The 18537-nt window shown below is 42.1% G+C and overlaps 1 protein-coding gene across 5 annotated transcripts in view; it reads right to left on the bottom strand.

Moving 5' to 3' along the window:
• arnt2 (aryl-hydrocarbon receptor nuclear translocator 2) overlaps positions 1–18537 on the bottom strand; it is a 97273-nt gene that overhangs the window by 55567 nt on the left and 23169 nt on the right. For 2 of the 5 annotated variants that reach the window (XM_077591911.1, XM_077591904.1), the window contains exons 4-5: positions 12373–12586; positions 3681–3894 (exon numbers count right to left, since the gene is read on the bottom strand). In XM_077591911.1, the coding sequence (XP_077448037.1) occupies positions 3681–3894; positions 12373–12586 (428 nt within the window). Of the gene's footprint in view, positions 1–3680; positions 3895–6810; positions 7022–7049; positions 10280–12372; positions 12587–18537 lie in introns of those variants that run through there. The other 3 variants (XM_077591935.1, XM_077591926.1, XM_077591919.1) reach the window with 3 other exon arrangements.

Genomic DNA, 18537 nt, shown 5'->3' with positions numbered 1-18537 from the left:
GATTGTAATTTCCCGCAGAACACCTGACCATCACTCACAGAACACCAGTGTGCTGCAGCCAGTGGTGGACCGTCAAGGCCTGCAAGGCCTTCTCTGCTGGCCTAAAAAAATATCTGAATCACAGACTGATGTTAATTATGTTTTGTCCATGAATACTTATTAAATAATTCCAAATTGTCTGTCAGCTTCCTTTCATTGCTTTTACCCTGGTTGTGCTGCTTCCAGATGTTTGTTTTCATACTTAAGCATCTAACCAATCACATTTCAGCCATTATTCGCCATTTTCCATATTTCACCAATTTCGTTATAGGCAGCTGTGTATGATGACAATAAAGGCTTTTGATTTGATTATTTGTTGCCAGGGTCAGAAATCTGACTTGAGGCCTTCACAATCAGTTCTGCAGGCTCTGCTGCATAAGAGCGTCGATAAAACTGTTGCTTTAACCAATCAGATTTTGAGTTGGCGACACCAAGGCCTTCTTGCAGGCGTAGGGATACGTCATCGCTTTCACCAACTATGATTGGCTAGTGATAGAGTGGACTAGCCAGAACTACCAAACTGTAGCTGGAGTGAGCTGCACAAGCAAATATATTGTTGTGTTGATTTAATAGCGGTTTTGTAAACCCGCAATGGCTGAAGGAGGAGAAGAAATGGATTTGTTTGCAGAATTACGGTCAAAGCCATTTTCAAGACGGACTTTTCAAGAAAAGCTGGACATCATTGAGAAAGGTCGGACAACTCCGAAGCAAGCAAGCCCGTCACAACCGGGAACGAACATTTTCAGCACTAAATCGAATAAAAACTTATGCCAGAAATACGACGGGACAGGCTCGACTTTCAGCATTAGCTTCGATGGCGATAAGAAGGAGGAGGAAAGAAAGGAGGGTGGATATTGTGTACAGATTAAAAGGATTTTTGGTGAGTAAAATGTGCCTATATTCCTAAATAATATTTCAATTGTATGAGGTTATTATTGATGCTTTTTATATGTATCACAGCTGTAGCTGCAGTAAAGGTTTTATAGCCATAAAATAGTTTTTGAGGGTTGGATTGATTCATAGCATTGAAAGGGTCGATTTGAAATTCATGGCCCGCCACTGGCTGCGGCACAGTGATTGGGAAACACTGATCTAGAGCATGGGTGTCCAAACTGGTCCTCAAGAGCTGCAGTGGGTGCAGGTTTTCACTCCAATTGATAAGGATACATTTTCCCCAATCTCGTGTCTTAAAAGGTACAAGCAACAGTGTTGCTTGTTACAGCATAGTTAAGTTCATTGGTTAAATAGTCAGTGTTGGATCACTCATTCATCCTTCGCATCGCTTATCCTCACAAGGGCCGCGTGGGGCGCTGAAGCCTGACCCAGCCATTCACGAGCAGCAGAATGGGTACAGCTCAAATTGGTTCTCAGCCAATCGCAGGCCACAATGAAATGGACAACCACTCATTCTCATAATCACACCGCCACCGAGTGGGAATGGAACCCATACTGTCCGCACAAAAGGCAGGCGTAAGAACCACTGCACCAGCGGGTTGCCATTGCTGGATCAGTTAGAACAAAAACCTGTGCCCACTATAGCCCTTTGTGCAATAGTTTGGACACCCATGATCTAGAGCGGGGGTCGACAACCATAGGTTCTGGAGTTGCATGCAGCTCTATAGCACTGCCCTAGTGACTTACTGGAGCTTTTTCAAAATGTTTGAAAAAGGGGGAGAAATATATTTTTAATTTTAATATAGTTTCTGTCGGAGGACAAACACAACACAAACATTCTTCACATTTTAAAAGCTGTTCGAATGTCTCTTTTTCTCTCTCATCTCATTTTCTGAACCGCTTTATCCTCATTAGAGTCGTGGGGGGTGCTGGAGCCTATCCCAGCTGACTCCGGGCCAGAGGCGGGGGACACCCTGAATCGGTGGCCAGCCGATCGCCGATCCCAGTGGCGGGCCATGAATTTCAAATCGACCCTTTCAATGCTATGAATCAATTTAAATGCTGTTCGAATGTCTCTTTTTCTCTCTCATCTCATTTTCTGAACCGCTTTATCCTCATTAGAGTCGTGGGGGTTGCTGGAGCCTATCCCAGCTGACTCCGGACCAGAGGCGGGGGACACCCTGAATCGGTGGCCAGCTGATCGCAGGGCACAAGGTGACGGACAACCATGCACACACACACCCATACCTAGGGGCAATTTAAAGTGTCCAATCAGCCTACCATGCAGGTTTTTGGAATGTGGGAGGAAACCGGAGTACCCGGAGGAAACCCACGCAGGCCCGGGGAGAACATGCAAACTCCACACAGGTGGACCTGACCTGGATTTGAACCCAGGACCCCAGAGCTTTGAGACCGACTCCGTAACCACTCGAATGTGTAGAATAAATATTAAATTTCAACATTTCTGTCAACAAATATTTTCATCATACCCTGCGACAGACGCTTCTATCAGCAGGATGGGATGTTAGGAAGGTGCCTGTTGCAAACAAACCAGCGACTGTGTGATGGGCCATGGGTCCCAAGACGAAAAGAGAAAAATAACTGAGGAAAACCAAGGATTCAACATTTCTTGGACCGAATCATTTGCATTCATAGCCAATGCGGAAGGATTGCCTGAATGTTCACGTTGTAGCGAGAAATTGTCAAATAACTAAAAGAGTCATGTGGAAAGACATTTCCAGGTATGGCAAGCTACATTTGCAGCAGAGTACCCAATTAGAGGAATGCAAAATTAGAGTGGATTGCATCTCCAACCTCCACTACTGCTGCAAGTTCCATTTAACCCTGGAGATCATAAAGCAGAGAAAACCGTTGACAGGTGGTGTAGCGGCACGTTATGCACATTTGTTGTTGCTGTTTTGTGGAATCCTCAAAATAAAAATGCATTTCTTTAATGTCATCAAAGCAATAAAACATAATTCAATAATATTGGTTGGTTGTTGGTTGGTTGGAACTTTATTTCATCCCGTATTCGGGAAATCAAAATCGTGAAGTTAAACTTGCAGCGGCATCGTACAACAGAGCAGTTACATGGTGTGTCATTCACTACACAATGCACTGCGGGGGAAATAAACATTTACTCATGGATGTTCATGATGATTTTGTAGCCAACAGTCATTTTGATAGTAGGCTGATATAGATACATACAGCATCATTTATTATAAGGTTTATATAAAGCTTTTAATATTTGTGCAGCTCCAGACATTTGTTTTTTGTATTTTTCCTCCAATATAGCTCTTTCAACATTTTGGGTTGTCAACTCCTGATCTTAGAGTATGTCTCATGTATCTCTACTAAATTAAAAGATGAATTAATTATTTTTGCTGGTGGAATATTTTGGTTTTGTACTGGTAATGTGAAGTGGATTTTAGAAGTGGAGATGGGCTTTCCATCAGCCCATTTGTTGCTATTAATGCGATTGACGGCCAATCCATTTTCCAGTTCAACTAAATTGGACATTTCCTGATGTCAATAGAACTGAGACATGATCATTGAGTGTCAGTCCTCCCAGTACCAATGGATTTGATATATTTGGCCCTGAATGGCAATGATCAGAGAAAAACATAAATACATTTATAAAAATAAAATTAAAATTTACCGATGACCCTTGTGAAGATAAGTATTTCAGAAAATTACTGACAGAAAAAATAATTAAAATAATAAAATAGTTGGAGAATTTCCTCTACCTGTCATGGAGTTTTCTGAGGTGCTCAGCTGTTCCCTCAGCTTGTCAACATCATCAGGGTGGACATGTTCATACAGAGTGCTGCCAAACCACTCAGACTGTGACTGGTTCAACACTGGTGTCACAGAATCAGAGACATAGATCACACGTCCTGTCTCTGCAGCCACTACAAACAGAAACCCATCAGCAGCCTCCAAGATCAGATGCTTCAGTTCCTATAGTTAATTAAAAAAATACATTTAAATATGAATACAATTCAAATGTATCATGTTACACAATGAAATCACATGATAAAAAATACTTCTCTAACATGTATACTGTCATCCTTCACCACTTTGCGCCTTCAGTACATGTGTATTTTATATTAAGTATCCGAATCAAAAATGTTCTTAAAATGTCAAAATTTACGCTGAAACTTGCAAGCGGAACACAGGCGATAAAAAATGGTGGAAGTCCGGGCACTGCTTCTTCTTCGGCTCTGAGTCGGGTGGCACTCTGTTCACTGTAGAAGAATGATGCGCCGAATAATAGCGAAGGACGTCGTCTTGCCTTTTCCTTTTTTGGTTAGATTTCGCATAGTGGAAGTTACCTCGTGGAGAAAGACTACACCGAGCCTATTCCAGCTTTGTTTATATTTTCGCCTAAGCGTCCTGTGACATCTAAGGCATCAAATGAGCCCAAGAAAAAGAACAAACATGCGTCCCGCGCCTCTGGCCCCAAGTCAGCTGGGGTAGGCTCCAGCACCACCTGCTGCCGTTGTAAGGATAAAGCGGTTAAAAAAATGAATGAATGAATGATGGATGACAGTGACTGGAAAAGTGAAGTTGCTAGATATACTGAAGGTGGGCAATAAGTATGCCTATGTAGCATGCCATTAGATAAAGAAAGAAGAAGCGAACATTCGGAAACTGTTACGGTATCCTTTTCCAAGGATACCAAACGAATGGCAAACAATAGGAATAAAATATTTGTTAAGATGGAGAATGCCCTATCGGTCTTAATTTCGGACTAGTGGAAGAAGATACCTGTGGATACCAACATGATTAGAACCAAAGGCAAGATCTTATGCTATATCTTAGCTCCTGACGAAGGTGGTGAAGACCCTTAGTCTAGTACTAGTGCCGCTAGTGCTCCTTGTGGTTTTATTGCAAGCAACGGCTGCTCGAGACCCACTCAATGAATTTGTGGATTTTTGATTATCACGACTACGTCTGGTCTGCATTATCCATGAAATTCGAGGGATTACTGTATGAATATATGTAAACGCGTACAGCACAAGCCATATATTCATTCATTTACCCACACAAGGGTCACTGGGGATGCTGGAGCCTATCCAAGCCAACTATGGGGACGAGGCTCACATTTGATTGGCTAAAATAGAACATCTGGGAAATACTGGCTATTATTTGCATTTCTCTCAAGTATCATTCATTCATTTTCCATACCGCTTATTCTCACACTGCTAATCAAGGGCGACAAGAATATTCTCAAAAGAAACAGAACAGGTGTCATGAATGTATGATTCCCAGTGAACATTACAAGGATATTATTCTCAGAAGGGTACCTCAGGGCCATTATATACAGTATTCCCTAAAATATCGCAGTTAATGTACAGTAATGGCCAAAAGTTTTGAGAATTACACAAAGATTACATTTTCACAAAGTCTGTTTCTTCAGGGTTTTTAGGTATTTGCCAGATGTTTCTATGGCATGAGGACATACAATTAGAAGCATTTCACAAGTACCAAAAGCTTTTACTGAGAATTACATGCAATCGGTCAATATTTGCAGTGTTGACCCTTCTTTTTCAAGACCTCTCCAATTCTCCCTGGCATGCTGTCGAACAACTTCTGAACCAAATCCTGACTGATGGCCGTCCATTCTTGTATAATCAATGCTTGGAGTTTGTCAGAATTTGTGGGTTTCTGATTGTCCGCCTGCCTCTTGAGCAATGTTCCCTCTAAGCTGCGCGCGTGCGCAATTGCGCACTACTCTCGTCTTCTCTGCGCAGCAGCAATCATATGGCGCGCAGTAAAAAAAAATCGGAAGGTTTTTTTTTTTTTTTTTTTACCCCTTTCCCCATGATGGCAGCCAGTGGCAGTAGCTCTGTCCACGCTTATGTTTTTCGTGTTTTACAGCATGTTTTACATGAAAAATTAGAGGGAACATTGACATGCACCTGCTTGTGGCAGGTGTGATACTGGTGTGCCCATAGCGAGCAATGATGATGTCGTGACCGGATGATTCGCCTAAAGACGTTTTGCCGACGGACGTTTGACAGACGGACAGGTCGCCGAATGAACGTTCAAACAGCGTTTAATGATTAAATACAAATACTAGTATTTGTTTTTAATCATTAAACGCTGTTTTCAGCTGGATTTGACCGAATTTGAGAGCATTTTGAGCCGTTTGCCGAATGGACGTATATAGACGTTTTTTTGCCTCCATCGCGATATCATCGCAACATTTTACCGAGGAATTCACTTCCCTGGGCTCGGTTCTAATGTCCAAAGAGCTCCAGTATTTGTATTTAATCATTAAATGTTGTTTTAGGATGGATTTGACCCGATTGCTGTCATTTTACGGCTCGGTTCTGCTACATCTGCCCGCCCAAGAGTGCTTATTCCCGGACTGCCATGCCCGCCCAAGAGTGCTTATTCCCGGGCTGCCATTGATGGTAGACTAACATTAATTTTACTATAATTTGGACAACACCGGCGGCGGGCCGGATTAAAAATCCTAACGGGCCGTATATGGCCCGCGGGCCGAGGTTGAAAAACTTGTACACACACGATCCGGGGGTTGGGCGAGCGCGCGAATCCCGTTTCGGGGAAACCTCCGTTCGGCCGAATGAACGTTCGGCGGAACGTCCATTCGGCGACCTGCCCGTCTGTCAAACGTCCGTCGGCGAAACGTCTTTAGGCAAATCATCCGAGTACCGATGATGTCGCTCACACTGGTACTCAGTGCGCTCAGGGAGGTTGTCTTTCTGCTCAGACCAACGAAAAAATTGAGGGAACATTGCTCTTGAGGATTGACCACAAATTCCCAATGGGATTAAGATCTGGAGCGTTTCCTCGCCAAGGGCCAAAAATCTTAATGTTCTGTTCCCTAAGACATTTTGTTATGACCTTTGCTTTATGGCCAGGTGCTCCATCATGCTGGGAAAGGCATTCGTCATCACCAAATTGCCCCCGGATGGTTGGGAGAAGTTGCTCTCGGAGGACATTCTGGTACCATTCTGTGTTCATCGCTGTGTAAAGCAAGATTGTGAGCGTGCCCACTCCCTTGACCGAAAAGCAACCCCACACATGAATGGTTTCAAGAGGCTTCACTGTTAGCATGAGACAAGACCGATTGTAGCGCTCACCTCGTCTTCTCCGAACAAGCCTTCTTCCAGATGCAATCGGAAAGGGGCTTCACCATCGCTCCCGGATCCTAGACCTGTGGCTGTTGAGGGATTTTCACTCCCTACACCCTAATAAACCAGGTGGTCCGCCGGGGGGTGTCCGTTGAGGGGGGAGGGTACTGTCATACCCTGTTTTCTACAATGATGGGTGTCTTTTCAGCAGCCAATTAACTTAACGAGAGGAGGCAGATCACAACAGCTGCAGCTGATGAACACAACCAGCCAATTGTGGGATTATTACATGCATTCCCGTCACTTAGCGCCCCAGCTTGCCCTACGCTTTACTACGATTGCCCGAGAGGTTCACGTTGGTATTTTTGTATTTTTTGTACTTTGAAAAACCTTGGTTCTTTCGCCGACTCGGTCGTGCTGTTTTTGTTAGATCCCTTTGGTACGCGTTTTTTGCTCTTTGTTTAAAAAATTCTAGTTTTTGCTGAATTGACTCTTCCATTTCCTGAGTTGCGGATCCACCCTTAATGCAAGCCAAGATGCCGCCGTTCACGCGGGAGCCAGTGGCAGTAGCTCTGTACACTTATGTTTTCCGTGTTTTACAGCCCTTCTATCTTTTTTTAATTACAGTGGTACCTCGTCATACGACCACTCGTCATACAATATTCTCGTTTTACGACGGAAATTTCGATCCAATAATTCGCCCGTCATGCGATCAAAATTTCGTGATGCGACCAAGCCAGGTGGCCATGGCACTGTCTTTTTTGCATATATTTCATGTATAACAATATTTACGAGCACCGAATGAGTTATTCAGAACAGGAAAGGCATAACGCTCATGCGCGGTGAAGGAATAATAGTTTAAAGCTTAAAGATAGCTCATTAGATCTCCCTACATTTCCTGTGGAATGTTGAGTGTATGCGAAGGTCACTGGACAGGATGTGGGGGTTGGAATCAACTGTTTGGAGATGTGGGGGGGTGCAAGAGTGGACTGTTTGCAGGAGCCAAGACGAGATAACAAAGAGGCAGTTGGAGGCAGGAAGACTACAACTGGGCGGAACCGCGAGGAGATTCTGCAGGAAATAAAGACCAATGGCCAGGATGCCTTCGTTGTTGTGTCATTTGCATATTGTGGACTATAACTAAGTTCCTGGGCAACTCGGAGGAGGAGAACTACGACGACTGGTGGCAACAGAGACGCTTAAAGATGGACTGAGAGGAACCTGAACCACAGGCTTATGTATTAGATTTGTGTGTTAGAAATAAATCCACCCGTGTGTGAAAATGTCGGCTTCCTGGTACCTTTCTATTGCAGAACGAGCGCGCAAATTGTTGGATGAGTGGCAGTCGGGTAAGGTTGCAAATTGGAGTCAGATTATTAACTTAACTTTAATATAATTATAGAGAAAATTACCCCAACAATTCTGGTGATCCCCGACTGTGATGCAAATGAGGTAGAAGAGCCACAAGAATCTGGGATTCGGGTCTGGGACCCACGTCCACACCAGGTGACGACCTGATAAAGGAGCCACACGCGTCCGACCGTCTTTCCTCTTGGGTGCACAGTGAAACAAGGTAAGCAGATTCCTTTTCAAATTCTGCACATTGACAACGCTAAATTATAAGAGGAAGGAGGACTGGAATGTCTTAAAAGTGTAAGGGTGGACAGTAGGGTATAAAATCTGGGATTTACCTACGTAGAGTAGTCCATTAGTGGCTTAAAAGTGTAAGTGTGGATATTAGTAGGGTATAAAATCTGGGATTTACCTACTAAGAGTAGTTCCATTAGTAGGGTATAAATTCTGGGATTTACCTACGTAGAGTAGTCCATTAGTGGCTTAAAAAAAGGGTGGACAGTAGGGTATAAAATCTGGGATTTACCTACTACAATAATGTGGAACTACTCGTGGTTCGATACGGTTTAAAATCTGGGATTTACGTATCAGTGTGGAAGCAGTGTGTGTGAAAACTAAAATTAAAACTAAAATTGTTCTGCGTAAAAAAGGGGTTGGGACACGCACGGGTGGATTTCCAGATGGCGATGATAAGAAGTCTGATAGTGGTTTCAGGTTCCTCTCAGGTTGTCTCAGCAGACGAATGGAATGCAGAATGGAGATTGGAGAGTTGGTGTGTGTGTGTGCGTGCGTGCGTTTTGAGAGGATGTGTGTGTATGTGCGGCTGCGTAATGCGTAGGTTGCCTTTGTCTGCCGCGATGGGTTGAGAGGCATGGTTTCTGTCCCAATTTGAAGAATGATGAAGGTTTGTGAAGGTTTGATGAAGGTTTGAACATAGAAAGGGAATTGTGAATAGAAAAGATTTTGGTAAGCATGAAGAAAAGAGTAATTAGTGGAATAGAAAGTAAGAAAGTTAAGAAGGAAAAGAAATGTTGAGAGAGGGCCTGGGAGAGAATGGAGTGTGTGTGTGTGTGTGTGTGTGTGTGCGTGCGTGTGTGCGTTTTGAAAGGAAGAAAGGAAAAAGATGCTGAATGAGAATGGAATGGAATGAATTGATGAGTTTGTATGGAGGTGTAGAAGCACAGGTTTTCAAAGACAAGCTAAATTAAATGTGAGTTGGAGAAACAATTTTGTACGTTGAAAGGAAATTTACATTGTACGGGTCAAAAGCGTTTGTCCGCAGCATTGAGAAAAAAGAAAAAAAAAAGAAGGAAATGTAGGGAGATCTAATGAGCTATCTTTAAGCTTTAAACTATTATTCCTTCAGCGGGAAAAAGAGGGCTTTCTGGGTAATGAAGTATACTCGTGCACACAACGCCGACAGGCAATGGCACTCTTTCTCAGAATAAAACTTTACCCACAATCAATACGTGGGTAAGCTCAGCTGCTGCATTTCCTGTAATTTTTTATCTAATACGAGGAGTATTATATTACTTCTCGTTCGCTGCTCATAAGAACATCAGGGGCACTGGCTCGGAACTCCCTGCAATAGCATCCCCGGTAGCAACTCTATCATAGGCGCCGTTCAAAGCGGATGCGACCACAGATGCTACAAGCTAAAAGGGAGCCGCTAGCCAGCGCCCCCGAAGCTCCCATGAGCAGCGGAGCGATCGCTGATAAAAGACTGCTGCTCGTTGGCAAGTGGTCGTGCGTTATCCGATTGTGAGGACATTTGTGTGCATCATTTTCAGAATATTTTGAAGGGAATAGTACAACAGCAAACAGCCCATCGATAGCGAACGTGAAGGTGGAGTGTTTGTTCCGTTTACGAGTGCGTTGTGTGGAAAAAAAAACGAAGCCCCCCCTCGCCTCTTTTGTGCGCCTTTCCCTCTCCCCTCGGCGAAATCCGCCCAATTTTAGTAAGATTAAACACATTTTATTTCTATTAAACCACTAGTTATGTGTTACTTTGTTAATAGATGGGGAATTAGAATAAATAAAACATTTTTTCCAATCCAATATCCTGTTTTTGGTGTTTTTTCAGAGGGCTGGAACGAATTAATTTGTTTTCCATTCATTTCAATGGGAAACGTCCGCTCGAGTTACTAGAACCTCGTCATACAATCTGAGTCGCGGAACGGATTACGATTGTATGTCGAGGTACCACTGTACATTTTAATATTTCTTAATACATTCCTTTTTACTTTACTTTGTACTTTATACTTTTTACTTTAATGTTTTTACAACTTTCCTTGTTTTGTTGGCCTGGCTTCTTTCGGCTACTTCTTTTTTGGAACCATTCAGCCATCCCTACGCTGTCACACATATGGGACTAGCTGTTACAATATGCAGCAGATGGAGCAACACCTCGGTGCCGCCGTAGTTTCGGAGCTGGACAAAAGTGCCGGGAGAAGAGGCAACACTTCTGACCAACCATTCCATCGTGGGATAAGATGGAAGAGCTGTCGGCACTTACCAGCAACGGAGTCGAGGAGTTCTGCCATGCTGCTATTTTCTTCAGCTCCAGACTACTGAGGAACTGTGTGGCGGGCAGCAGGCAGTGGCCTTCATTTTTTATCAGAAAATAGAGCTTTCTGAGTGGCTGGGAGCCCGCGAGAGGGTGGGTTTTTATCAGAAATGCGAGCTTTGTGCGACCTTATGCCGTAGCGCTTATTTGAAAATAAAACTTGCTTGGTGAATTGGATGGCAGAGAGCATCAGCGAAGGGGGATTTTTTTTTTAAAAGCCCCGGGCGACGTTACAGCGGATGGCATCGTCAGTTAGCCGTCCAGGGAGCTCTATTTTCGGATAAGTGCAACGACGTCAGCTCACTACCCGGACTTAAATGGAATCTCAACTTCGACGTTGCTCCACCTTGACGTCCAGCCATCCTCGCCGTCGGCTGTAATGTCGCCCGGGGCTCGCATTTCTAAAGATAACAACCTCCGCTGATGCTCTCTGCCATCCAATTCGCCGAGCAAGTTTTTTTTTCAAATAAGCGCCACAGCGTAAAGTCGCACGAGGCTCGCATTTCTGGAAAAATCCTCTAAAGCTCTATTTTCGGATAAAATAACGACCACCGCCCGCTCCCTGCCATTTTTTTCCTCAGTGCCTAGTTGAGTGACAGTCCTCTGTTCCCCACCATTTTCCTAGTGGCTAGCGGAAGACCGGGGAGTGGCTTCCGCTTGTGAGTTTCAGCGTGGATTTTCACATTTTTATGAACTTTAAAAAAAATGCGATGTTGTGAAGCCGTGAAGTGAAGGATCACAGTACATATATTTTTCTTTCTCCTCAGTAAGTCGTGTGCCAGAAGAAACAAAATATGATGATGATCAAAATAATATAATATTCATTAATTTTCTGAACTACTTATCCTCACAAGGGGTGTCGAGGGTGATTGAGCCTATCCCAGCTAACTACAGGCACCGTGAATCGGTGGCCAACCAATCGCAGGGCACCTAGAGACAGACGGACAAGCATTCACGCTCACACTCATACCTACGGGTAATCTAATCTGTTCAACCAGACTAGCATGCATTTTCTGGGCAAGTGGAAGGAAACTAGAGTAGCCGGAGAAAACTCGTGCAATCCCGTGGAGAACATGCAAACAGCACACAGAAAGGTCTCAACCTGGGATTGAACCCTCGATCTCAGAACTGTGAGGCCAACGCGCTAACCACTCGGCCACCAAGGCCAAACCATATCACATTCATATTTTCTTTTAAAAAGAAAAACCAAATGTTCACTATGTAATATTTATGGATTAATCCTTTTAAATTGTAGAATTGTATATGTTAATATTTTTTTCCATTAGAGGCTTGCAATCATAAATGCCAAAAGTAAAAAAATATTAATTCATTTTGATGAAGAAAAAGTACTAGGACTCATGACTCAGTCATCTATTCAAAACTGATTATTATTCAGTTTGGAGCACTCTGTACCTGTTCAGTGAGAAACGAGGGCTTGTAGGCTCCGTCAGTAGATGTGTTGCCAGTGCCCCGCATTGATTTCATATGAGAAACTGCCATGCGAAGAATGGTCAATTTGTCTGGTTTTCGGGCCAAAGCACTGCAGGTAGGGACCATATCTGACAGTTCGGTGATATACTGCGTCATTTTATTGCGTCTACGTCGTTCAATTTCACTGTGGTTTTCCCTAAAATAGAGAAGAAAATTGAAAACTTTAGTGTTTTCACTGTATAACATCTACACACAAGAATATTTGATGATACATTCTCTTGAAAATATGTTAAATGCTTGTTGCATAATAATGAGAGAAACCAACTTTCAAACACTGACCATTTATACAAGATATGTATGTCTTGATATATAAATTTTTACTTAGTAATCATAATAACCTTGTTATATCAGGAGAAGTGAGACAGACATCGATGCTTGTTTTCTAGTGATGTCCAGCAAATTATGAGCAAAATCCACAGTTTCTTGCTTCTAGAATTAAAAGTACAGTGGTACCCCGAGATACGAGCTTAATGCGGGACTGAGCTCGTTTGGTGGTTTACCCATAGAAATGAACTAAAAACAAATTAATTCGTTCCAACGATTACGATAGACCCACTCAAAAATAAATGTAATCTAACCTTCCACTAAACTTAATTCTAATTTTGTTTTACATTTTAATACCTTTCCCCCGGGTTGGCTCTATTTGCCCAGCTTCCCTGAGTTTCAGCTGAAGCCAAAAGGAACCTATAGAGGGTTGCTTGCTTTTGTCTTCCCTTCAAAATATTCAGAAAATGATGCACACAAATTTCCTCACAATAGGATAACGCACGACCACTTGCCAACGAGAAGTAGCAGTGGCGGGCCGACAGGGCCTTCAAGGCATTCTCTGCTGGCCTAAGAAATATCTGAATCATATTATATTTTGTCCATCAATACTTATTATTCCAAATGGTCTGTTAGCTTCCTTTCATTGCTTTCCCCCCTGGTTGCACTGCATCCAGATGTGTTTTCATATTGAAGCATTTAATCAATCACATTTCAGCCATTATTTGTTGCCAGATCAGATCTGCCTCAAAGCCTTCAAAATCAGTTCTGTGGGGTCTGCTGCATTAAACAAGACTGTTGCTTTTAACCAATCAGATTTCGAATTCGCAACCCCACTGATTTTTCATAGGTGTGGGCATTTTGCTGGCTGGGACATGTCATTGCTTTCCGCAACTATGATTGGCTAGTAGGCGGGCCAAAGCAGCCAGAGATTGCAAACAGTGGCAAAAACAAATGGATTCTGTTGCAGATTTCTCTCACAAAGCTATTTTCCAGACGGACTTTTCAAGAAAAAAATGGACATCATTAAGAAAGGGCGGTCAACTTCGAAGCTAACAAGCCTGTTACAGTCGGGAAAATGGTGTGTGCAGCACTTTCAGTGCGCTAACTTAGCTCCACAAGCAAATAGTATATTGTTGTTTTGATTTAAAGCCATTTTCAAAACGGACTATGCCAGAAATATGACAGGACAGGCTCGACTTTCATCATTAGCTTCGATGGCGATAGGAAAGAAGGAAGAAAGAAAGGAGGATGGATATTGGGTACAGTTAAAAAGGATTTTTGGTGAGTAAAATATAGCTATATTCCAAATAATATTTGAATTGTGGGCCCGGTTATCATATCTGAAAAGCTCCAGTGTTTGTATTTAATCACTAAATGCTGCTAGGATGTGGATTTTATCCCAGTTTAATTTTTGCCATCTCGCCATTGACCTCCATCGCTGTCTTTTCCCGAGGAAATCACCCCCTGGCCTGGTCGTAATGTCTCAAAAGCTCCAGTATTTGTATTCAGTCAATAAATGCTGCTAGGAAGTGGATTTGACCCAATTTTAGTGCATTTTTTGTCATTTCACGTATGGACGTATCGACGTTCATCGCTGTCTTTTCACCGGGGAAATGATACTCCGGGCCCGGTTCTGATGTCTAAAAAGCTCCAGTATTTGTATCTAATCAATAAATGCTGTTTTCGCTGTCTTTTCCCGGGAAAATCGCCCCCCCTGGCCTGGTTTTAATGTGTGAAAATCTCCAGTATTTGTATTTAATCATTAAATGCTGCTAGGAAGTGGATTTTACCCCATTTTTGTGCATTGATTTATTGATTATTTTTTATGTGTCGCAGCTCTAGCTGCAGTAGAGGTTTTATAGCCATAAAATAGTTTTTGAGGGTTGGATTGATACGTTGAAGGCGCTACGAGAAAATGCACCGACCGCCACTGAGAAGTAGTATATACTCCTCGTATTATCGAGGAAGCTCCGCCATTCTGCACTGACTAACGGGGGGAAAAAAACAGAAAAAAATGCAACACTTCGCCCAGTGCTCGTAGAGACATTACACGAGGGAGTTGCGACGGGAAAGACAGTGCCCATGATGTTCTTATGAGCAGCCTCTAGCATCCGCTGTATGTTCCTATATCAAAATTTGTCTCGCATCTCAAGATAAATATTTGCTCAAAATGTTACTCGTATGTTGGGGCCCTCGTGTGTCGAGATATTACTGTAGTCAATTTCAAGAAGCAAAATTCGTATTCATTAAGTCATCCATTAATTTTTTTATACCGCTTAACCTCACTAGGGTTCCGGGTCCACTGGAGCCTCATCTCATCTCTCATCTCATTTTCTGAACCGCTTTATACTCATTAGGTTCGCGGGGGGTGCTGGAGCCTATGCCCACTGACTCCGGGCCAGAGGTGGCGGACACCCTGAATCGGTGGCCAGTTGATCGCAGGGCACCACTGGAGCCTCATATACAGCAAAAGGTGTAGTTCACACGGAATTGGTCACAAACAATCGGAAGGCTTTTCATAATTTGTGAAGCTTTGGAAAGTACTGCTTCTTATTCGGCATGATTTATTGGCTCATTGCCGTGAAACTGGCCAGCAATTCTGAAATTGTTGAAGCAGCGTACTTGACTTGCTACAGAAATACTGCATCCTCTTGGGCAGTGTTTCCCAACCTTTTTTTTGCTGCGGCACACTTTTTGCATTGAAAAAATCTCAAGGCACACCACTAGCTGAAAATTTTCTAATTTAAAACTATGTCACCTATACTAACATTATAAAGTTGTTCTCATCAGTTTTGTTAACAGGAATTAAAAAAAATGAATTTTACAATTTCACGCGTATAAGCTCCTCCCCTGGCCTGGTGGGGCGAGCGGTTAGCGCGTCGGCCTAACAGCTCTGGGGTCGTGGGTTCAAATCCAAGTCATGTCCATCTGAGTAGAGGTACTGCGGTTTCCTCCCACATTCCAAAAACATGCATGGTAGGACACTCACGTTGGACACTCTAAATTGCCCCTAGGTATGGGTGTGAATGGATAGGATAGTGTTCATACATTTAATGCAAATTTAACAGTAGGCGTGCATTTCCTTTTGCTGTCAGCAGAAAGCAATTTCTCTACAATGATGCATGCATGTACATCTATGTGTATGTATGTATATATGTGCTTATATGTGTATGTATGTACACGTGTGTATATATATATATATATATATATATATATATATATATATATATATATATATATATACTTCAGCAACACGCTTATTTATTTATATATTTATTCATGTATTTATTTATTAACTTACTTATTACCTATCTATTTATGTCAAAAATGCCTTTCCTATTTCTGCATCCTCACCCTACTGTGACAACGAAATTTCCCGAATACGGGATGAATAAAGTTATCCAACCCAATCCAATCCAATCCTATGGATTAAGAGAAGACAAAAAAGAGGAAGGAAAACAAGTTGAGATCATTTATTGCAGTCGGAAAGATGAGATACATATCATAAATTAAAATATGATCATTGTGCTGTTAATGAACAAAAATAAAATGATTTATGAAGTGATCAGAATAACTATATATAAACAGAGTACCTGCAAGTTTTTCCTCAAACTAATTTTGAATTACTATTGACTATTGAATGTACCGTATTTTCACGACTATAAGGCGCACATAAAAGTCTTACATTTTCTCCAAAATAGACAGGGCGCCTAATAATCCAGTGCGCTTTATATATGGACCAATACTAAAATTGTTATCACGATAAAATAAAATGAATCAGTTGATAGGGTACACCGACTACTATTTTCCCATAGACAAAGTACTGCGCAGTGACTGCTGGGCTATGTAGTAGTTCTTTTGTCAATACACCCAATGGATTGTGGCCTGTATACATCGACATCAATACAGCTTGCTGTTGGAAAAGTTACGCTAGCTACCAGCTAGCTACTATTTACGAATGGATTGTGGCCTGTATACATCGACATCAATACAGCTTGCCGTTGGAAAAGTTACGCTAGCTACCAGCTAGCTACTATTTACGAATGGATTGTGGCCTGTATACATCAACATCAATACAGCTTGCCGTTGGAAAAGTTACGCTAGCTACCAGCTAGCTACTATTTACGAATGGATTGTGGCCTGTATACATCGACATCAATACAGCTTGCTATTGGAAAAGTTACGCTAGCTACCAGCTAGCTACTATTTACGAATGGATTGTGGCCTGTATACATCGACATCAATACAGCTTGCTGTTGGAAAAGTTACGCTAGCTACCAGCTAGCTACTATTTACGAATGGATTGTGGCCTGTGTACATCGACATCAATACAGCTTGCCGTTGGAAAAGTTACGCTAGCTACCAGCTAGCTACTATTTACGAATGGATTGTGGCCTGTATACATCGACATCAATACAGCTTGCCGTTGGAAAAGTTACGCTAGCTACCAGCTAGCTACTATTTACGAATGGATTGTGGCCTGTATACATCGACATCAATACAGCTTGTCGTTGGAAAAGTTACGCTAGTTACCAGCTTGCTACTATTGGCGAATGGATTATGGCCGCCTGGATGAACGTATAAAACTCAGTGTTTTCGATGACTAATTTGGACAATTGTTCAATTCAGACACAGAAAAATATGACTTTGATGGATTTTTGTGTGATGATGACGTGAGTAAGTTGTAAAATGGCTAAATAAAGTACAACCAAACTCAATTTTGCTTCCGTTGCCTTTTTAAAAACGTGTTTGTAGCGTGTGGGTGTAGCGTGCAAGGACTATATATCCCAGCAGTCACTGCGCACCGGAAACCGGAAAAACAGTCTGGGGCTGCTTCCGGTAGCCAGCTCTATTGCGGTTAGATATTCATATATAATATATAACATATATGCGTCTAAAAAAACGATGCGTCTTTTGTGTGTTTAAAATACAGAAATAGCACTCGTTACTGACACTGCGGCTAAAAATATGACGCACCATATAGTCGTGAAAATACGGTATTTACAATATAATCATTGTAGCAAAAATTGAGGTATAATCCAGCAGCACTATTTTATAGGAATGCAGTGGTACCTTTACGTAAGAATGCTTGTACATGTGAAAAAGTCTGGATATGAAAAGCTTTGAGGGGAAACCTTTTGTTCTAACATATGAAAGCAATCAAAGTTACAAAACGGCAAAACTAAGTCCCATTTGTTTGCCTGCGACTTGAATAAATATATGTAATATAATTTTCTATGGGACTTGAGCTGTAAAACAGTGCCACCATGCGTCCAAGCACGATTACTACATGCAACACACTGCAAAGTAGATATGGGAGCAAAAAGATTAGGGCATCCCTGGTTTAGGGGGAGTATTAAATATTGTTGGGTTAATTCTGGGATGTTACTATATGTTCATTTGGAATTAATGGAATAAAGCTGAAAGGAAGTTTTATTAAGGGGATCATGTGCAAATTTATAATATAGGGGGGAATGTTGGGGTAATCATTATTATAAATGTGTTTGCAATGAATATAAAGCCTTATATTATACATGCTTACTATATTAATCAATATATTTGCTTATTAGGAATAGTAATGCTCATCCTAAATGTGTAACTATATTAAACAATATAGTTATATGTGTTGATCGCTTTCAACGAAGACAAACGCTTACGCCAAGGTCGCTCTCCAGGACAGCTGGGTCCAGCGAGAGATACAAGTTCGAAAGGACATAAAACAATACACTGATTACTGGAAGATTCAAGTTCGCAATGAAGATCGGTGAAGGACGCTTAAATTGTTGTTGGGTCAGCGGATGGCTATCAAGCATATTGTTT

Source organism: Stigmatopora argus, chromosome 2, assembly GCF_051989625.1.
Source record: "Stigmatopora argus isolate UIUO_Sarg chromosome 2, RoL_Sarg_1.0, whole genome shotgun sequence".
Classification (NCBI taxonomy): Eukaryota; Metazoa; Chordata; class Actinopteri; order Syngnathiformes; family Syngnathidae; genus Stigmatopora; species Stigmatopora argus.
The sequence above is the reverse complement of the archived record's forward strand: the minus strand, read 5'-3'. Positions and strand labels throughout refer to the sequence as shown.